The sequence below is a fragment of the Leopardus geoffroyi genome, chromosome C2 (assembly GCF_018350155.1).
Source record: "Leopardus geoffroyi isolate Oge1 chromosome C2, O.geoffroyi_Oge1_pat1.0, whole genome shotgun sequence".
NCBI lineage: Eukaryota > Metazoa > Chordata > Mammalia > Carnivora > Felidae > Leopardus > Leopardus geoffroyi.
The window spans coordinates 115,199,989-115,213,665 of record NC_059333.1 but is presented as its reverse complement, the minus strand read 5'-3'; the positions used below and the strand labels follow the sequence as shown (position 1 = coordinate 115,213,665).

At 38.9% G+C, this 13,677-nt stretch overlaps 1 protein-coding gene across 1 annotated transcript in view; it reads right to left on the bottom strand.

Annotated features, from left to right (window-relative positions):
• Positions 1-10,231: 10,231 nt before the first annotated feature.
• LOC123611420 (ceruloplasmin-like) overlaps positions 10,232-13,677 on the bottom strand; it is a 29,459-nt gene continuing 26,013 nt past the window's right edge. The window contains exons 18-19 of the mRNA XM_045503316.1: positions 11,095-11,257; positions 10,232-10,390 (exon numbers count right to left, since the gene is read on the bottom strand). Of these exons, the coding sequence (XP_045359272.1) occupies positions 11,099-11,257 (159 nt within the window). The 3' untranslated portion in view covers positions 10,232-10,390; positions 11,095-11,098. The remainder of the gene's footprint in view (positions 10,391-11,094; positions 11,258-13,677) is intronic.

Genomic DNA, 13,677 nt, shown 5'->3' with positions numbered 1-13,677 from the left:
ATACATTCTGTATAGCTCTTATCACTTTGAAATCTGCCTGGGTCTTAATTTACAAAAGATAATGACACATTGGTGATGACATAAAGAGGCCAATGTCACTGAAAGGAGAGTTACAATTCCCCTAGAAACAAGAAGCATGAACATTACACAGGGTCACGTGGGGAGGCAACAGAGTTGTTCAGGAGGCAGAAGTAGAGACTGGGGAAGCATAGGCCACAGCCTTTACTGGGGTTTGTGTGGGAAAGGTGAGGCAGGGCAGAGTAAATAGCTTATGATTGGCTAGTCTGAATAATCATAATGGACTTCGGGGCATAGGAGCTGTCTCTAGTTGTTTGGTACTTGGCTCAGATTGATTTAGGGCAAAGGAAATATGGGCTTAGTGTGTGAGTTAGATAAAGGAGTTGGGGGTATGGAATCTGGGATTGGTTGGTTTGCCTATGAAAGTCTGGCTCATCTGCAAGCTGTTCACTATCTCTATGAATTACCTAGCTCTGCGGGGGTGGGGGGGGGACAGTCTTTTCCCAACTAGCATGATCCCCCAAAGATGTCAAAGCATCATAAAATATTGAAAATTAAAAACATGATGAAAGCATATTTCTTACTGGAATTATCTGTTTATGTGACTGTCTCCTCAATTAGACTGGGCTTTCTTGGGGGACCAATGACTATGCCTTGTTTTGTGTTGAATCCTAGACATTTAGCATCATGGTTGACACACAGCTTAATAAAAATTGAAAGAATGAATAAATGTTAACTATAATAACAGTCAATAACATTTATTAGATGATGACTGTGTGCCAGCACAGTGCTTTATACATTTTATTTCATTTCATCCTCAAAACAACCAATTAGATAGATATATTAGTTTTTTTTTATTGCTTCTTTAATGAATCACCACAAACTCAATGGCTTAAAACAACATAAATTTAATATCTTACAGGCCTATATGTCAGAAACCAGATGTCTGTATCATCAGGCTAAAATGAAGGGGTCAGTGGGGCTGCATTCCTTTGTGGAGTCTCTAGGGGAGAACCTTTTCCTAGCCTGCTCCAGTTTTCAGGGGTTGCCCACATTCCTTGTCTCAGAGCCCCCTTCCATTTTCAAAGCCAACAATGGCAGGATGAGTCCTTACATTGCATCACTCCAACCTTCTCTTCTGTCTCCCTCTTCTATCAAGGACCCACCTGATAACCTTGAATAATTTCTCTATCTTAAGTTTAGTTGATTAGCAACCTTAATTCACCTTTATCATGTAAAATAACATACTCATAGGTTCCCGGGATTAGGATGAGGACATCTTTGGGAGGCCATTGTTTTGCTTACAGTATACCACAAATAGATATTATTATTATTATCTTCATTTTACAGACAAGGAAACTACAGATAAGAGAGATTTTATCCCTTGTTGAAGACCCCATATCTAGTAAGTGGAATAGATGGAATTCAGATATAGGCTTGCCTGACCCAGAGATGCACTGTGATCCTGTGGGCATTAGAGAATGGTTCCAGACTATATTGGGCTGGGCCTCTCAGTCTCTCTGTGCTGTGGAAGGATTCTGGCCAGGGTTTGGTTGGCAGTTGGCAAATTTAGAACCTTCATTTTGTCAGTTGACAAAAAGATGACTAGATTTAGAGGGCTCACTGATTACAAACAAACTTGGAGACTAAATCAATGTGGTAATGTATTCATTTAAAAGTAAAGGAGGATGCGTATATATTATTATTATTATTATTATTATTATTTTGTAATATCTGCACTCAACTGGAGCTTGAACTCACCACCCTGAGATCAAGAGTCACATGTTTTACTGACTGAGCCAGCCAGGTGGTTCATATATTATTGGGTTTTTTTAATTTTTTTGTTTATAAGTCTACTTAAAAAATCAAACTATGGGAAAAAAATTTCTTGGTAAGTATAGAATTTGACCAAAAGAGTGTGTATTCTTAAGGCATATTCCTTTATTTTTTTCTGTTTTTTTTTTTTTTTTGCTCTAACAATATTTCTGTTGAAATAATGAGTACTCATCATTAAAATGAGAACAGAAAGTTGTGCTGGAGACACATCCCACTGATGCATTCTTAGTCTTTGACTCTTCCTGTTAAGAATGCATGCAGTTGAGGACTTTTCCATTCAACTCCATTCACCAAGTCACACTTCATGTATCCATTAAAATAGAGTTTATTTTACTAGACTATGACTCCTGTCCATCTCTGAATCTCAAAGTCTAGGATTGTGCTCTTAAATGAATGAGTAGATGAATCAAGCATTGTTTTTGGTGAATTTCGGGCAACATCTTCAAAAATTAAAGAGTAGTGCAGTTTTGTCAGCAATTCTTTTAAAATTTTCAAACTTGGATGTTTCTTGTGGGAAAGGGAGGGATGGCTATTTGCATCCATATTTTATAGGTTCTCATTGGTTTCAACAACAGAGAGTGAAGTAGTATTATTACTTTTATCCAATGTTATAATAGCATTATTAGCATATTAATTTTTAAAAGTACACTGCTGGGGACACAAGTTGGAGTATTTTGGGGTAAAATGATATGATTGGTAAGACTCCAGGTATTTATATATTACTTATGAATTTACGAAGTTAAAAAGTAAAAGGAATGAAAAGTCTGGCTTTGGTTTCAAATCCCATGCTGAACCCTTTTATTTCACCAATTCCTGATTTCAAATATTCTTAGTTATTGTCTAAGGCATGAGCTGTTAGCCAATGCAAAAGACATATCTAGTCCCTACTTCCTGTTCCCTCTAAGGCTACAAAGGCTCTTTCCCAGCCTTAATCACAGTTAGGAGTAGCCAGATAACAGGGGTTTGACCAATGACACATTGGAAGAAGTTAGCTGGGTCTCTTCAGAAGACTTTACTTTCCTGATAAAAGGAGATGCTGCAGTCAGTTATTACTCTTTTTTTTCTTCTTCTCTGCCTTCAATGTGGATGCAAGATTTGGAGTTGCAGCACCCATCTTGCAACTGCAAGGCAACAGTCATGAGGGAAAGGCCAAGGGCATTAAAGACACTGGCCTTTTATCATCAAGTTGCTAAACCAACCCTAGCAGCCACCTATTTCCTTTCTTAAAATTTTGAAAGAAACACCACTGATAATCCCCTCTTAGCTGGGTCTCCTGTTACTTGCAGCAGAACACATCTCAAATGTTAATATTGCTAGATACAGGTGAGAGCATGACTCCTCATTCTTGGTTCTGGAAATCTGGTACTTATACATTCTGTAATCTGCAACTTCCAATAATATATGGAGTTGAATTTTAAAGACTGACTCAAATTCTCACCCATGCTATGAGAACTTCATTTTTTTGATGTTTGCAGTTTAGTCCTGTATTCTTTTTTTTTTTTTTTTATTGAGCTAGACTTCAGTTTGTAGCCACTGTCTTTGTTCCTCTTGACCAAGTCCACTTCTACGTGTTGAAAGCCTTGTTACACCACTACAGACTCTACTTCAGTGGTACAGCTTACAGAAAGAGGAAGCAGGTGGAACCAAGATGGCAGAACAGCATGGAAGTTTTTTTGCATCTTGCGTCTATGAAATACAGCCAGACCAACACTAAACCATCCTGTACACCTAGAAAACTGATTTGAGGATTAACACAACAATCTGCACAACCTGAACCACAGAACTCAACAGGTACATGGCTCGGAGAGGTGAACTTGGGGAGAGAGTAGCTGCAGAGGGCAGGGAGCTGTTTTTGCTTGCAGAGAGAGGATGGAGATGGGGGTGGGGGAGAGTACAGGATCCCCCCCCCCACCACCACCAAAAACAGCTGGAGAGAAAGTGGAAAAGTGGAAAAAGCTGCAGGGATTGAACTAAAAAGGGAGAAAGGAGAAAGAAGAGGGTTTAAATTCCATTAAGACTCTATGAACAGGGGGAGCGCAGAGTCTGAAACTACAGCTCAATACCTGGCGGTCCTCTGGTGGGAAGGGTGAACCCAGGAGCAGAGTGGGTCCAGGAGGTTCTTGGGCCACATGGGGAGAAGCGGTTCCCCTGCTGGAAGGACATTTGGTAGAGGTTGTGTGGCCACCTGTTCCCAGCAGACCCCAGAGAACAACCACATTCGCTGGTGCTGGAAAAAGGTCATTAGGGGGAAGCCTGGCACCAGATGTGTGTTGTGATTTTCATAATCTCTGAAACACTGCTGCTACATGATCATGTGAATTTTTTCTGTAGTGGGCTGGCACCCAACCACAGTCTCTGGGCATCGGCAACAGCATGGTCCCACCAACGTTCCTGGATGGAGCCAGCACTCGGGCATTGTTAACTGAGACCCTCCCCCAGAAGGTCTGAGCAGGTCAAAGCCACAGTCCCTCAGAAGTGAGGGGTCGGGAAACAGCCACATCTGAGATAAAACTCAGGAGAGAGGTGCCACCTGGCAACCTGACAGCTTGGTCACAGATAGTGTAAAAGTGGGAAGTGGACGGAAGCCAGAGACAAAGGACAGGTGCATGATTGCTGGTCTGGGAGAGCACACAGTTCCCATACTAGAGACTGGGTAGCTGGGTGACGCCACTTTCACCCCTCCCCCGCATGCACAAACACACATTCAAGTCCCACAACAATCCACCCCAGTAAACTAAGCACCACCATCTAGTGGAGTACAGAGCCGTTACACTAAGTTCCGCCCAACTGGGCCAACCTCGCTCCTCAGGAACACCGCAAATCTCTCTACCTGCTTAGTTTACAGACTATAAAGTGTTTCATAGTTTGACTTCAAGGGGAAACCAATGTAATTTCAATCGTATTTCAGTCTGTTTGCTGGTCCATCTATTCAATTCTCTTTTCTTTTATTTCTTTTCTTCTTAAATACAGAAAGAAAAAAAATTATTTTTATTTTAAATTTTTATTAAAAACATTGTTCTTTATTTTTTCTACTATATTTTTTACCTTGTAAATTTTTCAAATTCTATTTTACTTCCATCATTTCATTTTATTCTATTTCACTGTATTCATTTTCTCAAATTTTCAAACATTTTCCTTCCCCCCCCTTTTTTTCTGTAATCTATCAAACTCCTTTCAATAACCAGAACAAAACACACCTAGAATTTAGCATCATTTATTTGATTATTGTGTGTGTGTTGTTTTTAATTTGTTGATTTTAATTTTTTTTACCTCAATTCCTTTTCTCCCTTCAAAATGATGAAACGAAGGAATTCACCCCAAAAGAAAGAGCAGGAAAAAATGACAGCCAGGGACTTAATCAACACAGATACAAGAAATATGTCTGAACCAGAATTTAGAATCAAGATAATAAGAATACTAGCTGGGGTCGAAAATAGATTAGAATCCCTCTCTGCAGAGATAAAAGAAGTAAAAACTAGTCAGAATGAAATAATAAGTTCTATAACTGAGCCGCAATCTCAAATGTATGCCAAGGTGGCAAGGATGCATGAGGCAGAACAGCAAAACAGTGATATAGAGGACAAAATTATGGAGAATAATGAATCAGAAAAAAAGAGGGAAACTAAGTCAAAAGAGCACGATTTAACAATTAGAGAAATCAGTGACTCATTAGAAAGGAACAACATCAGAATCATTGGGGTACCAGAAGATGAAGAGAGACAAAAAGGGGTAGAAAATTTATGTGAGCAAATCATAGCAGAAAACTTTCCTAACCTGGGGAAAGACAAAGACATCAAAATCCGGGAAGCACAGAGGACTTCCATAAGATTCGACAAAAACCAACCATCAACAAGGCATATCATAAGTCAAATTCACAAAAGACTCAGGCAAGGAAAGAATCATGAAAGCAGCAAGGGGAAAAAAGTCCATAACCTACAAGGGAAGACAGATCAGGTTAGCAGCAGACCTATCCACAGAAACTTGGCAGGCCAGAAAGGAATGGCAGGATATATTCAATGCGCTGAACTGGAAAAATATGCAGCCAAGAATTCTTTCTCCAACAAGTCTGTCATTCCAAATAGGAGGAGAGATTAAAAGTTTCCCAGACAAATAAAACTGAAAGGAGTTCATGACCACTAAACCAGCCCTGCAAGAAATTTTAAGGGGGACTCTGAGAGGAGAAAACACACACACACACACACACACACACACACACACACAAAGACCAAAAGCAACAAAGACTAAAAAGGACCAGAGAACACCATCAGAAACTCCAACTCTACAAGAAACATAATGGCAATAAACTCCTATCTTTCAGTACTGACTCTAAACATCAATGGACTAAATGCTCCAATCAAAAGACATAGGGTAACAGAATGGATAAGAAAACAAGATCCATCGATATGCTGTTTACAAGAGACCAACTTTAGACCTAAAGACACCTTCAGATTGAAAGTAAGGGTTGGAGAACCATCTCTCATGCTGATGGTCGCCAAAAGAAAGCTGGAGTAGCCATACTTATATCAGACAATCTAGACTTTAAAATAAAGACTATAACAAGAGATGAAGAAGGGCATTATATCATAATTAAGGGGTCTATCCACCAAGAAAACCTAAAAATTGTAAACATTTATGCTCCAAATGTGGCACACCCAAATATGTACATCAATTAATCACAAACATAAAGAAATTCATTGATAATAATAACATATTATTAGGGGACTTCAATACCCTGCTTACAACAATGAACAGATCATCTAAACAGAAAATCAACAAGGAAACAATGGCTTTGAATGACACACTGGACCAGATGAACTGAACAGATATATTCAGATCATTTCATCCTAAAGCAGCAGAATACACATTCTTCTCCAGTGCACATGGAACATTCTCCAGAATAGATCACATACTGGGACACAAATCAGCCCTCAACAGGTACAAAAAGATCGAGATCATACCATGCATATTTTCAGACCACAACACTATGAAACTAGAAAGCAACCACAAGAAAAATTTTAGAAAGATAGCAAATAATTGGAGACTAAAGAACAATCTACTAAAGAATGAATGGGCTAATCAAGAAGTTAAAGAGGAAGTTAAAAGGTACATGGAAGCCAATGAAAATGATAACACCAAAGCCCAAAACCTCTGGGACGCAACAAAGGCAGTCATAAGAGAGAAGTATATAGCAATCCAGGCCTTCCTAAACAAGGAAGAAAGGTCACAGATATACAACCTAACCTTACACCTTAAAGAGCTGGAAAAAGAACAGAAAATAAACCCCAAACCAGCAGAAGACAGGAAATAATAGATTAGAGCAGAAATCAATGCTATCAAACAAAACAAAACAAAACAAAACAAAAGAAAACAAAAAAAACCCGAACAAACCCAGAACAGATTAATGAAACCAGGAGCTCGTTCTTTGAAAGAATTAACAAAACTGATAAACCACTAGCCAGTTTGATCAAAAAGAGAAAAGAAAGGACCCAAATAAATAAAAACAAGAATGAAAGAGGAGAGATCACAACCAACACAGCAGAAATAAAAATAATAATAAAAGAATACTATGAACAGTTATATGCCAATAAATGGGCAATCTGGAAGAAATGGACAAATTCCTAGAAACATATACACTACCAAAACTGAAACAGGAAGAAATAGAAAATTTGGCCAGACCCATAACAAGTAAAGAAATCGATTAGTAATCAAAAATCTCCCATAAAACAAGAGTCCAGGGCCAGATGGCTTTCCAGGGGAATTCTACTAAATATTTAAGGAAGAGTTAACACCTATTCTCTTGAAGCTGTTCCAAAAAATAGAAATGGAAGGAAAACTTCCAAACTCTTTCTATGAAGCCAACATTACCTTGATTCCAAAACCAGACACAGACCCCACTAAAAAGGAGAACTATAGATCAATTTCCCTGATGAACATGGATGCAAAAACCCTCAACAAGATATTAGCCAACCGGCTCCAACAATACATTTAAAAAATCCCACAACCAAGTGGAATATACCTGGGATGCAGGGCTGGTTCAGTATCCACAAAACAGTGTGATTCATCACGTCAATAAAAGAAAGGACAAGAAACACATGATCCTCTCAATAGATGCAGAGAAAGCATTTAACAAAATACAGCATCCTTTCTTGATAAAAAACTTTTAAGAAAGAAGGGGTAGAAGGATCATACCTCAAGATCATAAAAGCCATACATGAAAGACCCAATGCTAATATCATCCTCAATGGGGAAAAACTGAGAGCTTTCCCCCTAATGTCAGGAACAAGACAGGGATATTCGCTCTCACCATTGTTATTCAACACAGTATTGGAAGTCTTACCTCAGCAATCAGAAAACACAAAGAAATAAAAGGCATCTAAATCGGCCAGGAGGAGGTCAAACTTTCACCCTTCCCAGACGACATGATACTCTAATATAGAAAATCCAAAAAATACTACCAAAAAACTACTAGACCTGATCCATGAATTCAGCAAAGTTTCAGGATATAAAATCAATGTACAGAAATTGGTTGCATTTCTATACACCAATAATGAAGCTACAGAAAGAGAAATCAAGGAATCGATCCCATTTACAATTGCACCAAAACCCATAAAATACCTAGGAATAAATCTAACCAAAGAGGTGGAAAATCTATACACTGAAAACTATAGAAAGCTTATGAAAGAAATTGAAGAAGACACAAAAAAATGGAAAAATATTCTATGCCCCTGGATAGGAAGAACAAATATTGTTAAAATGTCAATACTACCCAAAACAATCTACATATTCAATGCAATCCCTATCAAAATAACACCAGCATTCTTCACAGAGCTAGAACAAACAATCCGAAAATTTGTATGGAACCAGAAAAGACCCAAATAGCCAAAAGAATCCTGAAAAAGGAAACCAGATCAGGAGGCATCATAGTCCCGGACTTCAAGCTATACTACAAAGCTGTAATCATCAAGACAGTATGGTACGGGCACAAAAACAGACACTCAGATCAATGGAACAGAATAGAGAACCCAGAAAGGGACCCACAAATGTATGCCCAACTAATCTTTGACAAAGCAGGAAAGAATATTCAATGGAATAAAGACAATCTTTTCAGCAAGTGGTGCAATTTTCTGAGATAATGCAGAAAAATAAACCTGGACCACTTTCTTACACCTACACAAAAAGAAACTCAAAATGGATGAAAGACCTAAATGGAAAACAGGAACCCATCAAAATCCTCGAGGAGAAAGCAGGCAAAAACCTCTTTGACCTCGGTTGCAGCACCTTCTTATTCAACATGTCTCTGGAGGCAAGGGAAGCCAAAGCAAAAATGAACTACTGGGACCTCATCAAAATAAAAAGCTTCTGCACAGCGAAGGAAACAATCAGCAAAACTAAAAGGCAACTGACAGAATGGGAGAAGATATTTGCAAACGACATATCAGATAAAGGGTTAGTATCCAAAATCTATAAAGAACATATCAAACTCAACACTCAAAACACAAATAATCCAGTGAAGAAATGGGCAAAAGACATAAATAGACACTTCTCCAAAGAAGACATCCAGATGGCCAACCAACACATGAGAAAATGCTCCACATCACTCATCATCGGGGAAATACAAATCAAAAGCACAATGAGATACCACCTCACACCTGTCAGAATGGCTAACATTAACAACCCAGGCAACAACAGATGTTGGCAAGGATGTGGAGAAAGAGGATCTCTTTTGCCCTGCCGGTGGGAATGAAAACTGGGGCAGCCACTCGGGAAAACAGTATGAAGGTTCCTTGAAAAATTAAAAGTAGAACTACCCTACGACCCAGCAATTGCACTACTAGGTATTTATCCAAGAGATACAAGTGTGCTGTTTTGAAGGGGCACATGCACCCCAATATTTATAGCAGCACTATCAACAATAGCCAAAGTATGGAAAGAGCCCAAATGTTCATCAATGGATGAATGGATAAAGAAGATGTGGTATGTATATACAATGAAGTATTACTCAGCAATCAAAAAGAATGAAATCTTGCCATTTGCAACTATGTGGATGAAACTAGAGGGCATTATGCTAAGCGAAATTAGTCAGTCAGAGAAAGACAAGTATCATATGACTTCACTCATATGAGGACTTTAAGATACAAACAGATGAACATAAGGGAAGGGAAGCAAAAATAATATAAAAACAGGGAGGGAGACAAAACAGAAGAGACTCATAAATATGGAGAACAAACAGAGGGTTACTGGAGGGGTTGTGGGAGGGGGGATGGGCTAAATGGGTAAGGGGCATTAAGTAATCTACTCCTGAAATCATTGTTGCACTATATGGTAACCAACTTAGATGTAAATTAAAAAAAAAAAAAAAGAGGAAACAGCTCACATACAAAGTTGGCCAAAAAAGTTTATTTCCAGCCAGTTTCCCTAGTAGATTGCCATGAAAGTCTTCAATCAGGCCCTTCTAGATTCCTTCATCCCTGGTGTTTCTTCTTCAGCCGCTGTAGGTCTGCTCATGGACTATCTTCATATCAGAAGGATATTTATGCTGTGGAAAAGAATGTTTCATAATGTTCTAAGAAGTAACTGCATTGAAATATTACAATCATTCTATCGAGAGACCAATGGGTAATGGCCTAAGTAACCAAGGAGCTGATGAAAAATCAGAAACAAAGATAATATTTTAATCCTTAAGTTGTTAGTAAAATGTGTTGGAGAAAGGGGAAGATGGGAATGAGAAGAAATAAAGTATTACTGGAATATGAAATAATATATAATCATTATTTAGTTTTTTTCAAGAGCTGTCGAAAGCCTTCACACTTATACCAAAGTATAGGCTATATATATATATATATAGCCTAATATCAATAACTTTCTTATTCGAAAAATGTATCTTACTGTTGTTAAATGCAATTTTAAGTGATATTGATTATTAGCAAAGTTACATATCTTTATAAGCTCAATAGTCACTTGTGTTTAATTTTCTATAAATTGTGTGTGTTCAAATCCTTATGCATATATTACATGAATCTGGAAATAGTATATTTAACTCTAGAGTACCTTTAATCAGATCAGAAACAGTTGCCTAAATTTGAGAAGAGGATAAAACCAGAATTTCTTGGTCATCTCAAAACAGTAACCTTTAAATGAATGAGTAGCATTTCACATCATGTAAATGTTCAACGGATAAGATATCCTTATATAAACATAGAATTTATTTAAATATGATCGCTTCAAATTAAGTTGGCTTACCTTTTCATCTGATTACAGTGTAAGTGCTTTCCATTCCAGCCTCAATGTGAACACTAACATGGCAATGAAATAACCAGGTGCCAACATCTCTTGGATACATTTTTACAGTCTGATATACTCCAGGAGGAAGGTCATAAACATCAGAGCGATACAGTCCCGCATCCTCAATAAGGAGACAAAACACCATAAAATAACTTATAAAAGAGATTAGTCACTTACACATTTGATCAATTCTAATATACTTTGTTAGATGACAATTGGAAAGCATTAGGTGACATTGCATTTCTCCTCTGAGTACAATTGAGGGTTTAGAGGAAAAGCAAGTCTGAGAACATTTCAGGGACAGGCCACAGAGAAATATCTCAGTCTGAAGGGACCTCATGTCATTATCAGTGTCAGATACCTTGTCAGCATTTCCTGCAGAAGAATGCTTTAGATTTCAGACAACATCTGGTCTTACAAATACCAAAAGTTTTCACAGAAATATTTCTAACTAAGGACATTAGTGACATGATGATCATTCCTTGAGGTGTAGCTAATCAGGAAACCTCAGGGCTACAGGAAGGAGAGAAGCTCATCTGCTTTCTGGGGCCAGGGGCTGAAGACTAAGGGCCTTAGGGGCTCTTTTTTCTCCTAAGCAGAGAACCGGATGTTTAGGAGACCACCTCCTTTGCGAGCTACTTTGATTTTGAAAGATAAAGCCCTGGGGCCTGGCCTGGCTGGATTAGGATGGATTTGGAAGAGCCTAGGAAGGAGATGAAGTGCTCTCTACAATGCAATGAGAGGTATTTGAAGGATGGGGGCATGTTGAAGAATGCAGTTCAAGATGGAGTCTGGAATAATTTGAGGAGAGAACAGATGTCAAGCAAGTCTGGAGAGGAAGAGTGTGGGGAAAGAAGTCCTGAGGGTGAGAGAAAGAGCTGCAGGGCCAGTATTTCTCGATGATGCATAGCAGAGGGATGACTGAAGACAGGGGTGTCTGATGTCACATGGTAAATGTTTTATTGTGGAGTATTGGGGAAAAAAAGAATTCATCTATCTCAAACCTTTCACTAAGAGTCTATGACCCATAATGGCCTAGTTTTTGTGGTTGTTAAGGGGAGTCAGAGGAAATGGAGATGTGTCCCACTCTGGAGCTGCACAGAGATGAGAAAATACCAGCCACAGGAGGGAGGCGAGAGGCAAGGGAGATGAATGGAAGCAGGGAGTGAGAGTGGGAGGTGACTAGAAACTTAGGCTCTCAAAAGTCCCTGGAGATATTGGAGAATAGAGAGGAAGGAGGCAAAGCTGTTTCCCCCTGGCTGCAAAGTGGGGGCCTGAGTCATTGTTATTTAAGAAGATTAATTTGGCATCTATGGTGACAATATGGGTCACATGGATACATTTCTAAGATGTTAGAAAATGCAGAGAACGATATGAACCAATTTTAACTAAGAATGGACAATGTCCTAGGCACCAGTAAGTGTGCATTATGTACCTGGAGCCCTGGCACCAAGGGAGACCATATTCTTAGGAAACAGGTGACTGACTGACTGTTCCAAGACCAAGTGAGTAACTCCAGAGGGCTGCTCTGCTATACCCAGGAGTTCCAGGGAGTAAAGCTCAGAGGCTGCATTACTGCTGGAATAACTAAATTCCACCTCCAGGGGGGGAAGGCTACATGTGATCATCTGTGATAGGTTTAGGGTGAATGGCTAGAGCTGACAGCAGCTGGTACTAAGCTTTGTGGTATTATTACTCTTTTAATAGGATTAGGTAATAGGATTAGTCTCTTTTCTTTTAACTCAAGTATAATTAACGTAGGGTGTTATATTAGTTTGAGGTGTACAATATAGTGATTCAACAATTCTCTACATTTCTCAGTGCTCATCGTGTAGTCTCAATCTCCTTGATTTCCCTTATCCTCCCAACTATTTCCCCTCTGGCAAACACCAGTTGTTCTCTGTGTTTAAGAGTCTCATTTTTTGTTTGTTTCTTTTTTTTTTCTTTGTTCATTTTGTTTCTTCAATTTAATAGAATTGTTTTGAAAAGAGCAGCTTTGTGAAGCGTATGGATAAGGGACTCTAGGGGCACCTGGGTAGCTCAGTCGGTTAAGCATCGGCTCTTGATTTCAAAGCTCAGGTTAAGAGCTCACAGTTGTTGGATCAAGCATGGGGCTGGGCTCTGTGCTGACAGCACAGCTTGGGATTCTCTGCCGCGCCCACCCACCCCCCCCCACTCTGCCCCTCTCCTGTGCACATGCCCTTTCTCAATATAAATAATAAATAAACTTAAAAGAGTAAGGGACTCTGGAGTGAGAGATGGGGGTTCAAGTCCCACTTCTACCACTTATTGTTTATAGGAAAGTTCTTTACCTTGCTAATCCTTCATTTCATTCCCTTATAAAATGGTGACAAAATAGTCCCTATCTCTGAAGGTTGGATGAGCAATCCATGCAAAGAACTAAGCATAGTATTTGGCACATAAGAAGCACTTAATAAAGGTTAGCTTTAATTATCATTAGAGGAATGTTACCATAAATTGCACTTAATTTGATGCCTTATGGTACGATCATTTGTGTAGAGCTAGCCCCTGAAAGCTAAC